Source organism: Lepisosteus platostomus, chromosome 8, assembly GCF_059453375.1.
Source record: "Lepisosteus platostomus isolate fLepPlt1 chromosome 8, fLepPlt1.hap1, whole genome shotgun sequence".
In the NCBI taxonomy this organism is placed as follows: Eukaryota; Metazoa; Chordata; class Actinopteri; order Semionotiformes; family Lepisosteidae; genus Lepisosteus; species Lepisosteus platostomus.
Window position 1 is genome coordinate 49,610,680 of NC_142618.1, and position 20,507 is coordinate 49,631,186.

The window sequence follows — 20,507 nt, forward strand, 5'->3', positions numbered from 1 at the left end:
TGACAATGATGCCTGAGAATCTTGTTAAAGGTCTAGGGAGAGGGTATAAAATAGAATCACGGCCCATACAGTAAGAGATCATGGAGGGTAACAAGACCAATTTTATTTGGGAGAGTTGAGACTACAGGAAGCGCCAGGATTCAAGAGCAAGGGAGACAGAATGTTCCCATGGCAAACTTCAACATGCCAGCAGCCCCACTGCATGGCAGTTCTGGAAGGGAGGTGAGAAATCACTTCACTTAATTAAGGGAGAGCAGCAGACCAGATTGTGCAGGGCAAAAGTGGAATTGAGCAGACAGGGACTGGCAAATGAGAACGTTGGACATTGAAGAATGCCAGATTGACTCACCTAGCATTGACACAGATGACCTTCAACCTAACATACTGTAACGCTCAGGGGTTCACATGGACACCCTCGCCGCTGCCGCATCAGGTCGGCCCCCAACCGTCAGGGACTCAAACCCAGGCCTCCGGCATCACTCAATGGGGACCCAGCCTCTTGAGCCAAAGGGAAATCTCCCGTCAGCCCGGCGGCTGTGGTCCCTGCTATTCACAGGGAAGGGCAGTGACGTCACTGCAATGGTAAGCCGGCTCTCACAGTCAATGGAGGCCGTATGCATTATAATACTGTTATGCCTGGTTCTTGGTTAAGTTCCCAGACTTTACCATGCCTGTAAAGTATATGAGACTCTGATTTGATGACTTGGCAACTGATGTAGAATAGAACGGTTGGCCAGTTTGGGCCAGTTTAAGTATATCCAGTGGAAGTGGGATGTTGTGAGGCGTTATGGGTCACTCCATGACCCTGTTTGTCAGAAACACTGGATTGTTTTGGACAGAATCTCAGCACTCACTGAACAGCCTACCACAGAGCTGTCCAATCTAGGTCATGGGGGTGGGGCAGTGTGTGCTAACTAAAACAATTTGTTCAGTGCTTTCTGCTGTTGTAGATGTGCTTGGGTCTCTCACAATCCATCTTTCTCTCGGTCCTGTTCTGAGTATCATCTCCGTGAGCTGGATGAACTACAGCTGTGACTCAGGTGCAGAACAGAATATTAAGGGTAAAACTGACCAGACATTTTTCACTTTGTCTGAAGATCAGTCAGTAAAGGTGCCCAAGTAAAGCCAGCTGCAACCAGGTCAGCTTTGGCCTCCAGGGGTTCGACAGTGACTTTGCGGCTTTGCAGGTGAAATCCCTAAACTTCAGCCCAGGCCAGGACCACCCTGAAAAGATTAGTAAATAATTTTGTACTTGTATTTACATTGTGCTTTTAAGCGCAAAAGATTCCATACCGCTTTACACATAGGAAGGGACCGACTTCATCAGTCACTGAGTTAAGATTACTGTTGAACGGTCATGCCCTTACATTCCACAAAGTGTGAAGATTTGACTTGCCCATTTAAAGGTTGAGCAAACGACTGCGTGTGTGTTACAATTTCTGTAGAAATACATAATATTAAAGGGAAAACAATTTATGAAACAAATCCGCCGTGCTGCGTTTATTGCAAAGAAAAGAACCCTGCCACATTAAAAATGAGCATCCTTGACATAAAGATAGTACACATGTAATAAAATGAATAAATCATAAACAACATCTGTCACATACATATGTGGGAATTTGGCTGTATGTACCAGTCCAGGGTCTGGTGCAGATGGTCCTGCAAAAGTGAGTATTTTACAATACAATCAGAGAAATTCTGACAATTACAAAATTTTAATACACATTGGAATCCCCACACAGTATTTGAATATTGAGTCAGCTCTATATCCTCTTTTAAGTGTAAAAAGGTTCATTTATTTTAGCTTGTCAGTGTGGAACATTCCTTTAAGTCCAGTTCCCGGTATGCAAAATTGGCACAGGCCTATTCAAAAAGACTTACATCTCTAACTGCTGCCAAAGGTGCAAGCATTTCTTAAAGATCTAGATTTGGATTTATACTCCCACTTTTTGCTGACATTTTACTTTCATCACTAAAATTGTGTTTGAGCACAGAAGAATTGATTAAAAAAGTTCTCTTTTAAAAAATGTATGTAGATCATTTATTAATTCAACAAACCTCTGCTTCCTTCACACATTAAATCTTCAATCCATTATACTGCATTGAACTATAATTAAGAGTGTCTTAGTGTTCAGTTTAGGCATCAATCCCTTTCAGTTTATGAAAGTCCTTATAAATTTGACTTCTCTTAAAGTATTTTAAAATTATGAGGCCACATATATTCTTATTATTCTTCTTATTGTTGCTGTTGTTGTTGTTGTTGTTGTTGTTGTTTTCAAAACAAAAATACACACCACTATCTCAGGGTTGAGAGTAAGTGCGTCAGAAGACACACCCTAGGTTCAGACAGACCACTGTCTGAAAATCCAGGCTTCACATTAATACATCTGTAGGAGGGAACAGAGACAGGCTGTCTGACTGACATTTGCTCTACAACCTCATCTAAAAAACAGTGCAAAATTATTGCCTTGGTATCTCCCTCCCCCATCTTCAGTGGCCTGACTCAAAACTGATCAGATGATCTAGCTTTTCAGTGTTTACCATCCTAAATGCCTACATGAGAAGCAAAACCCCTTTAACCTATTGCAGCCTTGTTTTGACTCATTGTACATGTAAGTGGATTTTATACTTTCACGTGCAGCAAAATGTGTTGCCAAGAGTTTGCTTCAGAGTAGCCTGAAGCAGAAGTCTGGATTTCTCCCCAAACCTAAAACACCCCGGGAAATTCTGAAGCCCGTGAGCTGAAGGAGACTCTCTCTCTCAATCTTCAGTCACAGCCCTGGAACACATCACTGTGGCCAAGTGCTCACAGAACTGGCCTAATTAGGGCGCCACTCTCTTTTGTTTCACACAGACGGCCAGCGTTTCACACAGGACAGAACCTCTAAAAACGAACCCGCTAAAACAATTGAATCCAATCCTGCTCACATGGAACCTAAACTGTTCGGTCTAGTTTTTAGCAAAATATAATTTCAGCACCAACAGAAATATTACTCACTACAGTAACAATATTCAGACTAGTTCCTCCCCCACATGTACACACACCAGATAGTTAGGGATGATAAACACCTCCCACTGACAACTGAGAATCTTGGCACATTATCTAGCTGCCAATCTAATGGGACCTCAATCCCTTCCAGTCCAGTATTTGACTAAAATAATGTACCACAAGGTCTTTATGTAGTGATGTTCAAACACAGACTCTGCTACACAACATCAGACAGACTGGAAATGGACACTAAGGTAGCTCATGAGCTCAGGTTTGTGCATTAGGTTAGACCTGATGTAGACAGTACTTAAACCTCTGGCAAGGAAGTCATGTGGACAATAATTGAAGAATAATATGGCAGGGTTCTGTGCTTAGTATAAATTATGCATGCTGTGCTCATTTTTTAATTTAGAACGTCATGATTGCAGACAGGAAAGGCCAGAAATATGAGAAGGTTACACTATAATCAATTACATTTACCCACGAAACTGAGGGAGAATATAACCTTAACAGTCTTAACAGCTTACAGCTTGGAGTCTGTGCCTACCGTATGTGTCATAAGGACTTATCAACATGGCACAAGAAAAAGACAAAGTATGCAAGACCACATGTTTCAGAGGTAACTTGTTTCAGGTTTGCAATCTCAGGAGAAAGGTTGCTACCAGGAAGGAGTTTTTGAGTCTATTTGATCTCATCTCTCATTTTGGTCTCTAAGGAGACCAAAATTAAAAGGTGAAATGAGAAGCAGAAAATACTCACTAGGCTGCATATAAATGACCATCTTCATCTCAGCTGCAAATAAGAACACACCCAGACCCAGGTTGTCCTTCAGCTAAATTACTTTTTTAACCACACATCCATCAAAACCTTGAGACAACGTCCTTTCTGGGAGAAACACATGCAGACAGACACTGACCGGAAATAAATCAGAGCAACAAATGTGTCAATTACAATTCCAAAACCCGGATGCTAAATGACAGCTTTTTGCTGATGTGTAGTAGGAGACCTGTGGCAAGCAAAATGATTTAAAAATTGTTGGACTACATGCATTTCTTTAGAAATTGAGTCACTAAATTGATCTTTATTACTTTTAAAATTGTATTAACAATAAATTATTTAAGTCTGAAGTTCTACGTAATCTTAATCATTTCTTCAATCAAAATAAGAACATGAATAATACAATTGTTTCTCATCAGTAAGAAATAGTAAAACAAAGAGCTAATCTTTAATTGTTTAAGTTTTCTACAACACACTACACTACACAACGTGGAGTAAACTATGGGAATAATCTGAATGTATCAATACACATTGAATGTAATTTTCTGTGCGTCTATTTTTTTAAAATAAATAATAATATATCTGCCAAACATATTTGGAATGTTTGAGGTCTCTAGACATGATTTTGAGATTTTTGTTGTCTGAGTAACTAAGTAATAAATTGTAATGAATTCACATTCATTTACAGGTTCAGGTGGGTAGCTGCGTTAGCATGCGTAGGCTGCAAAGGAACAAGTAATAGTTTTATTGAAAGCGTCCTCACACATGAAGAAGGCTCCACAGCCGAAATGTTGTGTTTTCTTTCTTCTCTTTTCAGCATGGAATAAACCTATTATTTGTTCCTGTATTATTTTGATATGATCAGTACAGTGTATGACACAGACACACAAGAAAACATAAAATGTACAAAGTAAGCAGTTTATTCACTGTTTATTTTCTTTTTCATTGCAAAGTAAGGAATGTCCAACAATTTTTGTCCAAATCTACTACTGGTCATTATTGTGTTATCAAGATGTGCTGGAGGAAAAGAACACATTAGTAATCCATGGCTTTAAGGGGTGAGATTATCAATCCCAGAGGTTAGGGGGCGAATTCCTTATTATTTGCTGTCATATCAAATTTGCGTCAGTATTGTTATTCAACTCTTATTATTTGATTCAATAACATCATTGTTGTAATTATAACACTCTCAGGTTGTACCAATATTTATCTTTTCTGTGTCATTAGTTTAACATACTGTGTTTAGACTGTGCTAAAGGCCACAAACAGAAGAAAAGTACTCTTGTCAGTAATAATACATACACAAGACAGTTTTATGAGGTAATATGCTCAGCAGATATACAAAGTGCTAACATCTGTTTATGTTTGGATAAGGTTGTGACTTCAAGATTTCAAGATCTTTTTCCTGACATCACTAACGGCACAGAAAGAAACAGGAGCTACAGTACAGTCGCTTACCAAACATTAGTGGTGCAACTCATCTCAACAAAAGCATTTTTTCATTCACCAACGTTTAATACACTTAAGCAGTGGCCCTCTCCAACTCCATCGCTGTTTGGAAGGTGATACAATGCTAATACTCATTGCGCCATAGCATATCAGATGAATACCACTACAAGGTACAGTTCCTTGCACACAGGAACAGTCTGGTGTTTCATTTTAAATGCTAATAAAAGTGACAGAAACTATTATTATCTATACAGGAACGGCAGCAAAAGAACATTTAACAAACGTTGTCACCAAAAACCGTGTTGAAGACATAAAAAGCTTTTCTTTGATCTTCTGAAATAAGTAATGTATGTCCTAATCTGAACAATATATTCTGGGGTCATGTCACTTCTGTGGTGTTGGCAATTTGCAGCCTCCATGCTCAGCCACTCTAAGCATGATGTCATCCCAGCAATGCACATATCCTGGAGCTTGGGGTTTAATTTTCCTTTAATAAAACACATTTAATTAATTTTCTTTCCATACTTATTATAAATGTAAGCAGATGTTTAATTATACATAATTATATGAATAATGCAGGTGATCTTATTTCTGTAACATACAAATTTTAATTAATTACTTAATTTACAACAAATCTTAATTATTATGTGCTTCAGTAAAGCAGTACTGTAAACTTAAACATATATCACTGTCAAATATAGTTTAGCAATGTATTCTAATAAATTAGTGAATATCTAATTCACTAGGAAAGATGATCTAATTCACTAGAAGGATGTTCCCAATACCCATGTGGTTAATCAATCACGATTCACTTCTATTAAATTTTCAAGTATGTCCTCCGACTACCGAATTAAATTTAGAGAATGCAGTCAGTTTTTAAGTTTAAAAATGCACCTTTGACACTCCCTATATGGAGATATTGTTTAGAAATGGAGAAGTTGTTTAGAAATGGTCTCTAATGTGCTGTAGATCGCAAAAGAAAAATGTGTTAACATTTAGGTTTGGTTTAGGTTAAATACTAGGTTATGAGCATGATTTACACTGATTTTTTTTCCAGCCATGAAAAGGTAGTTTTAAGCAGATATGACTGAGGAGTTTGAACTACTGAACATTTGAGAATGCTCCCTCAAGTCTTTAAGCTTAAAGCATAGAAAAGGATAGTGAATTGCATGCATTATTTTGACATTTGAGACCACATCAATGCTTTATATCAATTTGAATTACACATTGTCTGTCTCCAAATGTATGTTAACAGTTGTGAAATGTCTTTTAGAAAAAATACAATTTTACTGGAATTTAATATGTTTAATATAACTTTAATATAAGTTTATTAAAGCAATTTACGATCAATCCATGTACATACAATTGTTGAAGGGGCATCTTGTTTTGAATTTTTAATCACAACCCAAACCCCAGATTATAATGCAGTATTTTAACTATATAATAACAATTAAAAAACATTTTTAAAATAAATGTACACTAATATCAGTTTTAGGTAACTATAAAGAATTATTAGACAAAACGAATTAATATTTGTTTTCGTTACCTTGGTTATATTTTTAAAAACTAGGCTGTTGTTTTTCAAAACTCTAAACAGCTGCATCGAACTGCATCAATGCAGTATTTAGGGGATTTTTCATCTTCTCTGGCTGAAGCATCCCGTTTTTTTTAAAAAAAACTTTACAGGGATCCCCAATTTATTTTTAACATCCCCTCAACTACAGTGACCCCTGGTTAAACCCAGGGAAAGACCGTAAGAGCAGGTTCTCGCCCGAGGAGCTAGGGCTGCTGTATTTAAAATAAAAACAGCAACAGTAATATGTAGTTTATGGCCGGCAGGCGGTTAGGAAATCAAACATAAACATCACAGCGTGGTGGGCTTTGAAAGAAGCGCAGCATCTTTAATAAAGTTTTCACTGTAGATGAGAGAACGGAGGGAGGTGGATCAAGCGCTCCGTCACCGTGAGTACGCCGAATCCACCCGAAGCGCGCAGCCAATCCCCACGCCGGCCCCCGATCACGAGTGGCGCTCGGGGGGCGGTCAGCTTCAGCCAACCGCGCTGGCAGGCTGCGGGGCAGGGAGGCGGGAGTTCCTGGAGCCGTGGCTGTGCGGTGGTCGCTGCGCCCCGAGTGGGAGAGGAGAAGGCTGAGCTCGTCCCCCCGCCGCGCTCCGCTGGTGCCGAACTGCAGCCCGACCGGGAAGAGCCGAAGCGTCGCGCGTCTTCGCCTTTCAGCCACAACAGCCCGCCGGCCAGCGGGGAGCTGCAGCGACGAGCTGGTTGCCTCCCCCCCTGTTTGTTTTTTAGTTTTGCTTGGGTTCTGTCTCGTGAAATCGACCCTGCGCGTAAAAAAGGAGGAGAAAAAATAAGTTAAAACTTCCAAATTGGTGTTTATTTGCCCCCTTTTTTTGTGCAAGACCGGCATTTTGAAATCCCGGATCTATTTTGAAAATAAACAGAACCTTGATCACTCCCCTAACACCCCCCCCCACCACCACCACCACCATCGCCACCACACACACACCCCCCCCCCTTCCTTCCTTCTTCGCCGTAATTTTGTTTTTCATTAGAAAAAAAAAATCGTTTGGATTTGGCTACACCAAGTGAAAACGGCGAGAAGCGAGGCGGCCCACACTCGAAGCGGCGCTGTGCCAGTGAGAGTCGACAGGTGAGTAAGCGCCTCTTCCTCGTCCGGGAAAAGATCGTACAGCTGCATTTTCTTTTCTGGTATGTTTTTTTTTTCTTCTCTCTCTCTCTCGTAACTTTCAATTTAGCTGCGCCCGCCTGGCGTGCGGTTCAAGATCCGTTACGCCGCCATCGGGAAAAGAGTGGCCTGTAAATTAGCTTGGGAGGATCGGTGTGGCAGCGAAAAGGTGTTTAAAGGATTGTGGAAAATACACCCCGTCAGATCGCCCTCTCTTTCGGGATTTTTCTCGCCTTTTTAGCGGAGAAGGGTAGGAAGAAAGGCCGTCCTGGATGCGCTTCACAACTGGGGAAACAACGCGTAAATGCAGTAACAACGACAGGCAGAAAGGTCTCATTTTCTGTGTATCTTTACGAAGCGGGGCCTGGTTATGGGATGGTATGGTACAGTCTTGGACTGCAAATGGGATGATAATATCACGGAGGTCGCCATCTTTCACAGGATGCTCCTGCAGTTCAGTGTTTCTGTGCATTAGCGCTCGGTATCATGAAGTGAGAGATTTTGCAGTTGCGCTTTTCGTACATGAACCGAGTACATGGGTGTTAACGTTAATATGCATGCATGTGTATGAACTGAATATTGTGTTATTTCTTTTCCTGTGCATTCGGTAGATGCGGAGCTGGTGTACGAATCGGAGCTGTAACTGGTGTGCTATTCATGTGCGGTTACTATTTTTTTTTTGTTTTTGCTTTTGAATGGGGGTTATTTTTCCTTAAGAGTGCAGTGACAGATGTCTGACAAGTTCGTTAACCCCTCCAGCGCAAAACGTTCCGCTCTTTAATTACTCACCTGGCATGCTCAGGTTATAATTTGAAAAATAACTTGACTCTGCCAACTACAATCCTGGCGGCAGCAACTTCGGTGTCAAAGTACCTGTTGGCTGTGGGTTTAGCTAGTTAGCTGCGTGTACATGTTGACGGAGACCAATTGTCAGTCGTTTAAAGTACACTTAACTGTTGCTTTAAAAGGGACTAATTCATAATTTTGATTTCGGCGACAAATGTCACAACATAAATTGTGGCTCGTCAACCGAAACCCGAAAAGTGCAACTGCGAAACTCTGCCGTCATCTTGTTTACAGATGAACCTGAGCATTTTGTTGTTCTCTTCGCCCCTTGTTTTGTTATATGGTCCGCCCTAACGTGGTGAGCTCAAGCCCAACTCCAAAGGGCCATACGTTGGTTTGTTTGTGGTGCGAGTTGTCGAGCCTTGTTCATACCGACAATTCAAAAGTCGTGTAGGTGGGTGGGAAATCACTTGACTGCTCGCAACTCCAAGCGTTGGCTCTGAAATTGTGTGGAGACGCAGGTGACATTTGTTTGTGTTGGGGACAGCCTATGACAATAGGAAGCCTGTTTCATGCTCCAGTGGTTAAATTCTCACTTTGTGTGGTTTCTGGCCTAGTGTGTCAGCAATAGACAAAGCTGTGTCAGCTACTAACAGGCCCGCACTGCGTCTCTGGCTGCCTGTTAAATGCAATGTAGCGAGGAAGTTTGTGAATTTACCATTGAGCAACTCCAGTGTATTAATCCACTGGTGGGCTTTATTCACATTTAGGAAACAATATGTGATATATTAAATTCTAAGACAGTTGTTCATGACATTTTGCTACACCAAGTTTGGCCTGTATTTCTGGAGTAGGGATAGGCTCAGGTCTAGGCTATTTTGTTCCAATCCCGTTTTACATCTTTTAATGCAGGTGATCAAACCTTCAGTAATATTTATACATATTTTTATAAAAAAATATTGAAATAAAACTATTTCAGAATTCCTTTTTTGAATTCAATTCAAACACATCTTTTGAAAATTGTTTTCCGAAGATGTTTTCAAAATTTCATAGTAACTTGAAATTACAGAAATCATTTGTCATTTGCTTGTTAGGCCATCATAAAAGACTGATTTATCTTTTCATCTGTACTTATGAAATGTCTGTTACATTATTGATTTTGTTACAAACTAATTATTGTGATCATTTTTTGGAATGTCATTTTAAGATCCAGTTGTCTCAAGAAAGAAACTTTATTTTTCTACCTACCATGAAATTTAATATGGAAGATTTGCACAACATAACTGTACTCGCCTTTTATCAACATGGTTTTAATTTTTAAATGCCATCAAAAGCGGCAATATTATTTGTTAATACTTTAAGAAACTTTAGTGTGAATTGTTGCTTAATGAAAATAATATAGAATGATCTTGAAATGCACAAAGTTCTCAAAACAAAACCGAATTGAGAACAGCTAAGTGCTTTCTTACAATTTAATAAATGCTAATGCATTAGCCATCTGAAAAGAAAATTACATAACTGTACAAGGTTCATTTCAGGATTTTGCAATCTTATTCAATCTGAGACAAAGATCAACACTTTTTCAAGGGAAGATCTGTATTAGAATCATCATATTCTGTTCTAGTTTCCTTCACATTTGATTAGTTTGCTTTTTAAAGGATTTTGAACCACTTTAAATGGGACTGAAAACTAGTAGAAGAGTTTTTAAATCTCAAAGCAGTTGCTTCCTTGAATTGGATCTGGAAATAATTGTCCACTGCATAATTAGAAATGTACCTAAATGAAGTCTAGCTGAGTTGCAAAAAAAAGTACAATAAAATGAAAAATAATGAATGAAAGATTTGATTACGTGAGTCACACTTTTTGCAGCATGTTAGAGATGGTCATAAATGAGTAACTTTAAATGATCAGATTTGTGGTTTCTCAAATCTGATGTCAGTGCAGCCCTTGTTTGTTCTAACCTTTTGAAAGTTTCTAAAATAGTGCAATCCAAGAAAAATGAGAAGTATGTATTTGATCTGTAGTTGTCTGGAAATGACCAGTGAAGGTGTTCATCCAGAGGACAGGTTGAGACCAAAAGCTAATTTCTTCTGGACACTTTGAGGTGTACAACTCTGCTGGACAGATAAGCTGGGGAGAATTTCTGCTACGTTTTCCCTAGATGCAGCTCAATAAGCAGTAATAGCCCTACATCTCAGGTCAGACAGGTTTCTAACATGCAAACATGGTCATAATTGACTAAGATTACTAATTCGGTGAGAAAAAGAAACTAAGAACTGTAAACATAAAACGATAAGCCCTAATAGGTGGCATCCAGCAATGGCAACAAAAGTGCTAAATTTGGTTTTCTTAGATACATTTGTGTTTGTTTTGGCAATTTGATCAAATGTACAGCTGTGAATTTCTGTTAATTTGGATTAACTCTCTAGTTGTTACATTTTAAAACACAGTGGCACACAAAATAAAACAGCTAAGCTATGTGGACAAGAATACTAAATCAGTATCAACATTAAGTGAACGTATGCTCTTTATCGCTTCAAATATACATTATACACCTTGTGCATACCTTATAAATATAAGGCAGTCAAAAAATATTTAGATTAAAATACACTAGAAACTTGGTAAAAGTTTAATAATGGGATAAGCAATGCACACTGTATAAAAAAAGATGAAGTGAAGAAGCTTTTACCTGTACTAGATGGTACACATTGAGTACAGACTAACATATATGCAAACAGACTGTGTAAAAACATAAGAGTGGTTACAAATGTGAGGAGGTCATTCCACACATCTAGCCTGTTCGGTAGTTAGTGGTTTATTGATCCAATAAGAACATTAGAACACTAGTTTGGGCCATGCTGAGGTCCCCATTAGAAACTTATTTAACCCCAACTGTCTGTCTGAGTGTACCTCAAAGTAGTTTGGGGAAATAAGGTATAAAATATTCCAGACTTGACCAGTTTGGGTCTGGGCCATGACATGTGAGATTGGGATTCCCCAAGTGTTGGCATGGAATTGGCTGAGCACTGTTGGATTTGGGCGGGCCTGAGTGGAAGGGGTTATCTTCAGTTTATCTTCCAAGAACATCCCTGGTAAATACACTTGTATTACATACGGTTGTGTAATGACGCTCTCTTAGAAACATTCTCATTCTGTTATTATTTGAGTTATTTAATAAACTCTGAAAAAAATAGCTGTCTGTCAGATGACTTGTGGATTTCATCTGAAATGGGCTTTGACTAGGATTTTAGCAATTAAAGTAAGAAATAAGACAAAAATAGATCAAGTATTTCTGTAATATATTCTATGGTGTTTTGCTTTCTGTATTCTGTAATTTACTAACGCTGTAAATAATGTCTAGTCCAAAACATTTTTGGCACATTCGGTTGATGGAGGGGTGGTTTAGCACAGTGGGTAAGCTGTTGACTTATTACTGATGTGATATGGGCTAAAGTCCCTGCAGCAGATGCTGCTATTGTACTCCTGGGTGAGGTACTTTTATTACTGCTCCAGTCCACCCAGCTGTATAAATGGGGCCTAGCAGTGCACGAATTATCCCCAGCAATAGACCAGTGTCCCCTGCAGGGGGGGGGGGGGATGGTAGGAGAAGTCACATGCTTTCTAGTTTCCTTAATGCTACAGAAATGTCAACAACTCGTTATATCGTGATTTGATCTGGCCCATTGTCTTTCTGTTTTTAACTTTGCCTTCACCTTTTTTTGGTAGATGGAAACGAGTTTCATACCAGTGACTTGCGCAGTTCGCAAACCTTGAACTGAATAGTCTTAGACAAATTTCACAGCTGAACTAGAAAACCAAATACATGTGATCTTGTAATCTTTCATTTAAATATGGAATCTGTGCAAGTGCTAATAGTTACTCTTGTTCGCAGACTCGTACAAGAGGCAGGTTCTGTATCCCTCTGCCTCCTCGTGTTCCAGACAGCCCTGTTTGATTGCCTACAGAGAGTTTTTCTTTTCATGTTGAAGTTAAACAATTGGGCATGCATGTAGGAACTTGAAAGAACAGTGATGCTCAGACAAAGTTATTCTTTTTCTGCAATTCCGCAAAGCTACTGGAAAAAAAGTAAGACCCTGTATTGTGGACATGCTTATTGTAGATATGGTGAGACATTGTAAAAACAACCAACCAAGTGTGAAAGCCTGCTAAGTGAGATATGTGAGCTAAGCATTGCATATTTGAAAATGGGTATAATTTCCCATCTCTTGCTAATTAAGTGCTCAGACTAAGAATGACTGTTTTTTTTTGCAAGTCAACGTGTGTTGGAACTAAGGCTTTTGATCACAGGGCTTAAACTCCAAAGATCTCAGTGGTGGAAAACATCCTGGTATATCTATCCAATAAGGCTGTACCAGCGCTGTTTAAAACCTGAGCTTGACTGCACATTTGGTTTTGAGGCTCAGTCAAGACCAAGATAATTCAAGACAATGTGTCTATACTTATGGTGATATTGGTCATATTAATAGTATTATCTTACTTGGTCTAGTAGTTGTGTTAGTAGGATAAAAGACTGAAAGTCAACATTTGATTAAAAAAAAATTAAATTGATTGTTGTTCCCTGATCTAGGTCGTAGGCAAAGTATGAAACAAAAATTGCTTGGCTATAGATTATGCAGCTGTATAATGTGACAAAAGTCCACCATAAACATAATCAATTCTATTTATTAGTATCTCAGTCATTGATGTTATAATTTTAACTTGGTCTTTTTAATTAGAAAAACAGTTAAAAAATGCAGATTATCTCTGAATATTACTAGTTCCTTTGCCACATTTGTTAACATGGGAGAAAATGATAAAAAAACGTCCTTGTCCTTTTAAAATAATTGCCCTATGGCCATTGGCAATCCGGCATACTGTTATTTATTTAGATATTTAAGCAAACAAAACATCACAGTAATAAGACATATTTCTTAATATACAAATTCCTAAAATAAGGTGATCATCTCATTATTACCGAGGAATTTGTTCTTTGTATCAGATGACCATGTGAGGGATTAGGTTATGTAGCGCACACAGGTAGTGTTTATGTTCAGAATGCAGATATGTCCATCCATCTGTTTTCTACCCACTTTCTCCAATACAGGATAACATGGGAGCCGGAGCCTATCCCGGCAAGCAACAAATACACCCTGGACCATCACAGGGCCCACGCAATCACCCAGTCACACCAGAGCCAGTTTCCCCAGTTGCCATTTAACCTGCTAGTGTGTCTTTAGATTGTGGAAGGAAAGGGGAGTACGTGAAGAAAACCCACAAGAACATAAGGAGAATAAACAAACTCTAAGCAGCACCCCAGGACTTGAATCCTGGGCCCCAGCACTGCTAACCACTGTGCCATCGTGCTCCCCTGCAGATATGTCTATTACAGTAAATTCTTGTGGAAAATCAGCTGTTGGAAACACCAATACTTTTTCAGTCTGTATATATATGCAGACAAAAATGCCTTCATTGTAACCTTTTTTTTTCATTATTTTTTAATTGTGACACAATAATACCAGTTGAAATCAAATGAATTTGAATTTGTCCAGCTAATTTAAATGAGAAATTGTATTGCTTACTGATGGTCTCAGTATATGGAATTGTGGAAAGAATTATCTCTGTGCTCAGGTGTGACCACGTACTCAGGACCTGGTTGCTGAATGTGAAAGGAGTAGAGAGCTGCTTTGCTAAACCAGTCATGATTTATTTTTTTATTGCTTAAGATGTGCACAAACTGAATAAGACATACAGCAATGTAGCATTGTATTTGGTATGTGAAGTAGACTTGATGTTTTATTATATTGTTTTGGGGTTTGTGCTTAGTTTCACCCAGTAAGCAGTCACACAGAAAGCAGAACTAAGGCATCAGATAGCTCAAAACATTATTGGTGAGAACTGCTCTATTATGCACTCAGAAACCACAGGAGTCAGTGATAGCTGACAGTCTGAAGAAACCCTTGCCACCTTTAAGCCTACCACGCCCAGGCTGAACTCAAGACTGAGTGCCACAACATGGGGATTCCTAGTAATCAAGAGACCATCACCAAATTTCAGCTGTGATCAGAACCTTTATCACTTAAGCAGCTTCCAAGTCCCTAATACTCAAGTTTTTACTTAGTCTCCAGTACAGCTTGTGTGTTTCCTTGGTAGAACTAATCTGAGATTTCCCTGTGATCACGGTGACTGTAAACCTGGACATGCAAAAAATGGAGCGTTGATTTTGTTACTATTTCCCTGTGGTTGAGTTCTGGTGTGTTTGACATTTCACAGTCTCAAGAGTGGTAATGTTTCTGTAATAAATTGAGTGGCATAGATACTCAGATAGTTGGAATTCATCAGTAATTGTTCTGGTTGATTTTTTTTTTATCAGTACTCTTAACAGTTTTGGTTTCTTGTATCAGGTCAATCTGACACCGGTTCTATTCAAAACAGGAACTCCTAGAAGTTAGAGATGGGCAGTACTTCCTCAAGATCAGTACTGCCCATCTTGTTTTTATATTGTAGGCTACAGTTGTGCTACGTGGACTTGTCAGATTTGCCTGGGGTCTGTACAGTCCAACATTAGTCTAAGCTGCTTCATGTTTTCTTTGCTGCTTCATATTTCCTTTAGAATCTGAACATATTTTTATATACAATGTATGAGCATGAAGAATGAAGTAAATCATATCCTAATACAAATTACCAAGGTACCCTAGTGGTTACCTCAGGCCTAGAGATGTCTTTTTTTTCAACCACTGTATCGCCACACACTTTAGATTCTAGTACTTAAGATTCTTGGAAGACCGCTTACCTTGTCCTGAAGGAGTGTGGTAATTGATCAAACTAGATTGTGCAGCGCTTTGGGTAATTATGAAATTATTGGAACTTTAGGAAATAATGGAGTTCTGTCTGTTTTTGTGACTGCAGCTTTTGTCAGGCACATGAGAAACCTTCTATGTGGGTTGTGTGAAAGCCTGTAAGTTTAGTGTCATCTCTGCTTCTTCATGAAAATGTTAAAAGGAAACATGTTCACACCGATGTCATTGTTTGGGAAAGTAACGAAGGTGGGATTTCACAAAGTGGAAGGCGTGTGTAATCTTTATTTTGACAGACCAATATATTTTACTTGATTTCTTCGCTGTTTGTCAAGCAGTACACTCTTTCTATTTTAACCGCTCTCCTACAGGAGGAGGAGGAGGTAACTTTTGAAAGGCCTTCTTTACTTTTGTCATTTTTCATGTTGTTGTGCATATCTGATCGGGTGTACTTGGTGCTATTCTGTGAGTTTGAGGATCTACCATTGGAGGAGCAAGTACTTGGGAACTGTACCCCCAGTTTTGATGGGGGTCCTAGAGAATAATCCTGACTTGCACCTGCAATCCACAGTTGAGCAAGATTGTTGTCCACAAATCTCACTTAGGCCTATTTCCCAGAACACCTTTTCACCTGGCAGTCCTCCAGCCTTTCCCCGCAAATGTCATAGAGCACAGCTGTAGTGCCATGTGAGATGAACACATTCTTCCTAGGAATTTCAGCGGGGAAATAAATAATCCTGTTTAGGTCCTATGCCAAACACTTTTTAGGCTAAATTGTACACTGCTCGACACAATCAGGAGTTGTGAAATATGCATATTGATCCTTCATTATTATTTTCTACTGTTATAACAGCAATGATTGGTTTACAGCTCGTTTTGGGTGGAAAGAAACTAGGCTTGTCATTAAACACTTTAGTTTGTGTTATTGAAATCATAAACCAATAAAAGATAATTAAAGCGAAATCGTAAATGAGCAGGTAAAAGCCTATGACATTTTCTAAGAGGTAAAGCATCATATTTACCAATCAGATTAATTGAGTGTCAGGTGTTCCTGGTCATTAACAAGTGTTTTTCAGTACATGACAAAGAAAAGGTTATATCTCGGTGTAATTTAAAATACTTTTAACTCGTGGACTTGTAGTAGTGCTTTATTATAAGTGGCAAAAAGAACCTGCCGTTAATTAAACAAATCCGTGCCGGCCGGCACAGTTGTTAACATTCTTGTCTGATGTGGAAGGCCTGCTATGCAAAGTTCTGAGTGGAAATTGCAGCACCTAAGTTGATAGAGCGTATGCAGAATGAGAATGTGGCTCAAGCCTTGTCCACCACTGATGTCTTATAGGTGCATTGTTAAACATCACCCAGTATGGTCAAGGAAATCTGAAAAAAAGTTTTATTGAAAAGTCATATAGAGAAATGACTCCATGTGCAAATTATATTCATCCATTTGTGGTTAAGCAAGCAGGCAGACATCAAACACCAGATAATCTTAATGTTAATAAAGATTACCGATTTGTACTTAAATTAAGTATTGCGCTGGACAAGGCCTTTCATGTAAGAGTGCTCCAGAGAGCTGAGATTTTAAATTAGCCCAAAAGAGGATCAAACTGCTCAGAAGTAAATCTTCATCCGGAGTTGCGAGTCTGAGCAGTTTTCTTAACCATTTCGCTCTAAACTGGGCATCATCCTTTGTAAAACAAAGGAATGATTAAGTGTTTTTTTTATGTGACATTAAGGGATGGAGACGTCATCCAGACTATGTGTACCTACTGTATTTTAATTAACATATTATGATTGATATAAATGATAACCAATTACTTTCTCCCAAAATATTTAATGTGAACTGAACACAATGGCAATATTGTGCAAAGGAGAGCCTGAGAAAGTTGTTCAGTAAATAATACTGCGCTTTTGTTGTTAATGGAAACATGATACCATAGACAACAATTGATAAGATAACTGGTGTGGGCTGGAGTAAAGGAATATTTTAACAATGTGAATATAAATTCATTTCTGTATGAGTTAAGTAAAGCTGCTTTGAAGTTAAAACAACTAACCTTGTATTTCAGAGCCCTTTTGTATTTTCTGCTAAAATATTAAATAATTAAGAAAAATACATTTAATTTGCAACCTTTTAACTAGCTGTCATATGCCTGAATGCAGGCAACACATTTTAGAATGACGTGGCAGAAACATGTCACTAAATGTTCAGTGCTGTTTTGATTTGCGTTCTTTTCCTCCAAAAGGATTGTCCTGTTAAGATAATTTTCTTCTCCGATTATTTCTGCTTTGGAATGGTTTTCAAAGTAATGTCATCAGTGCTTTTCCTTATGTCCTTATGTGACTTATGTCTGTTATAGTCATTATAAACCTATTATATTGCATTTCATAATTCCATTTCAATTGATCAGTGTCATTGTTGCGATATTCATAAAGTATTAGCACAGTCCACAGGTGGAAAAGAAATTGGTAGGAATACACCAAGTCAGTAGACTTTCAGATATGTTGTTCATAGAACTAGCCATGTTGTCATTATGCAGAGATTGTACTGTTTTCCAAGCTGTATGAAAGTCAGAATCTCTCTAACTTAATCATTTTTAATACATTTTTTAAAGGTTGTGTATATTTTAATTTAGACAGCATATAGCACTTTTACGAAAATGGATGCCATGTGAAAGCTGTTTGGGTACCGAAAAGCTAGTTAAGAAAAACAGTATGTTGCCTTTCTCACCTCCCATAAGCGACAGAATTTTAAACTGATTTAAATTGTCTACGAATGCACAAGCTTTCACAAATTTCAGTAGACATTATTCTCACATAATATGATAGTCATGCTTTTACAGCACTGCGATTAATTTAGCCTGCGTATTTACTTGGAGTATTAGAATCAAAGTTGTTGTTGACTCTTCTTGTTTGTTTGTAGACGTATTTTGGAGTCACAACCACATAGAAAATAATTCAGTATTATTTTTGATCCATATTGATATATCTATATTATTTTTATTTGATGCATGCAAAAAATTTCCTTTATTTGAGGTGCAAAATATGCAGTGTTAATTAGTTTGCCAGTTTGGGTTCAAGGTACTACCGTTAACCAAAGAATTTGCATGCTCCACATAGACCTAGATCAGGAATCGGCAACTTTGTAGGAGTATGCCAAATGTTAATTTTTGGCACTTCCAACAGATCCTGATAGAGACCCTGATCTTACTCCATGGCTTCAGTTCTGGGCTGCATATCTCTACACTTTGAGGGCCATAAGTCTATGTACTTTAATGAAGTTTTAAAATCCTCAGTACTAATCCATTGAGACACAGTCAAATCTATGTCCCATGTTTGCCCGGATTGATCAGAAAGGGTAACGCTGGACCAAAATGTTGAAAATCCAGAATGGACAAAATGCTGATGCAAGTTCTTGCAAATGCATTTTTACTCTCGCGTTACACCTAAATATTCAACCACATTAGTTTGAGACATTCTGTTGAAGTTGTGATATTGCTATTTGATAAAAAACTGCTAGGTTTATATACTGTATAGTTTGGGGCAGTACATTTTAGCTGTAATTTGTTTAAGCTTTTATTGTGTCACTGCACAGAAAGTTTGTTTTTGTGCAGATTGCCGTGTTAATGGACAAAGTAAATAATTAAGGAATATTTTATTGGAGGTTAATGCAAACTTTGGTTCCTAACCTCAAATTTCCAAAGATGCACAATGCCTAAACAAGTAAGGGTAAGACAAAAGCCTCTGTATTTATCTATCAATTTTCTATCCGCTTTGTCGAATTCACGGTTGCGCAGGAGCTGGAGCCTAGCTCAGCACGCAACAGGCTCAAGGCAGGGTACGCCCTGGACGTGACGCCAGTCCATCACGGGGTACAAAGACACATGCTTGCACTCACACCAGGGACAAGTTAACATACCATTATGTCTTTGGACTGTGTGACCCACATAAACAAAGAGTGAACAAAATCCACACAGCACTCCAGGTTTGGAATGGAAAGCAGCAATTCTTTCCCCAGCTATATTCAGTTTAAATATGTTAAGGGTCAGGAACACGTACGACCCTGATTTGGGTTTATTTAGAAAACCATTCGGGACTGTAACGCCATTGGTTATTAAAGTACACTCATCTCCGGTTCCAGCTGAGAGGGAACACTGGCGTGTTTGGCTGCAACTCCTCTCACTAGTTTCTTTTTGTATTTATCTGTTTTTTTTCCTTTCTCTGCCACCCTCGTTTCTAATTATTTTTAGCTTTCCACATTGCAGTGGTTCTTTTTTTCCCCCCTCTGCACCTACTGTATTTAGTACCACCATCTACTGTCTCCTCTGAGTATTCTCATCATCCATATCTTGTGGATATCTATTTTTTTTATTGTTGTTGTCATTCTGTAAAGTGCTTTGAGAAGCCACCTTTAAGGGTGCGATATAATATTGTTTTTTTTTATTACACTCCAGTAAGGCAGGTAGCAATAGAGAGAGACTTGTTTTGCTAACATGTTTGCTGCTTCTATGGGTGTGAATACAAATGCTTTAAAACCGACATGCTTCCTTCTTTTAATAAAGTATATTCACTTTGGCATAAAAGTGTGCCTGCTCTGCAAATTAAGTCTATACCTGCTAAAGGAGAAAAATGCTTAGTCGCACAAAATCTCAGAAGTGTGAGTAGGTAGCTACAAAGGAACAGGTAAAGGTTTATTCTGAGCTGTAAAGGAAAAAAAGACAATCTTTCAGCTGTGGAGTCTCACACCTGAAGAAGGCTTCACAGTCAACACAGTCTCTTTTCCTTTCAGCATGAAATAAACCTTTGCCAGAAGTGTGCCTGTGATCTCAAGGATTTTGTTGTAGAAGAAAACAAATATAGTAGATATGTCTTTGTACAACAGGCACTACGCTAGCAAGCAAAGAAAAAAAATACTTATGTGTATCATCACATATAAGAAGGGTTAGTGCAGAAGACTTTGAGAAGCTTATTTGACAAGTTTTGACTTTGAGAATAGCTAAAAACCTTTT

General features: G+C 38.5%; 1 protein-coding gene and 1 long non-coding RNA gene across 5 annotated transcripts in view; one reads left to right on the forward strand and one right to left on the reverse strand.

Moving 5' to 3' along the window:
* Positions 1 to 4,681: 4,681 nt before the first annotated feature.
* LOC148657477 (uncharacterized) lies at positions 4,682 to 6,753 on the reverse strand. Its single transcript, XR_015940977.1, has 2 exons — positions 6,579 to 6,753; positions 4,682 to 5,702 (listed from the first exon to the last, which is right to left on the reverse strand). It is a non-coding gene; the product is annotated as an uncharacterized LOC148657477 (long non-coding RNA).
* Positions 6,754 to 7,172: 419 nt separating this feature from the next.
* The window catches only part of larp4b (La ribonucleoprotein 4B), an 87,675-nt gene continuing 74,340 nt past the window's right edge, over positions 7,173 to 20,507 (forward strand). Inside the window, exons 1-2 of one of the 4 annotated variants that reach the window (XM_088643793.1) lie at positions 7,173 to 7,882; positions 7,989 to 8,248. In XM_088643793.1, coding sequence (XP_088499919.1) covers positions 8,191 to 8,248 — 58 coding nt within the window. In that variant the 5' untranslated portion in view covers positions 7,173 to 7,882; positions 7,989 to 8,190. Of the gene's footprint in view, positions 7,942 to 7,988; positions 8,249 to 20,507 lie in introns of all 4 variants that reach the window. The other 3 variants (XM_088643795.1, XM_088643796.1, XM_088643794.1) reach the window with 3 other exon arrangements.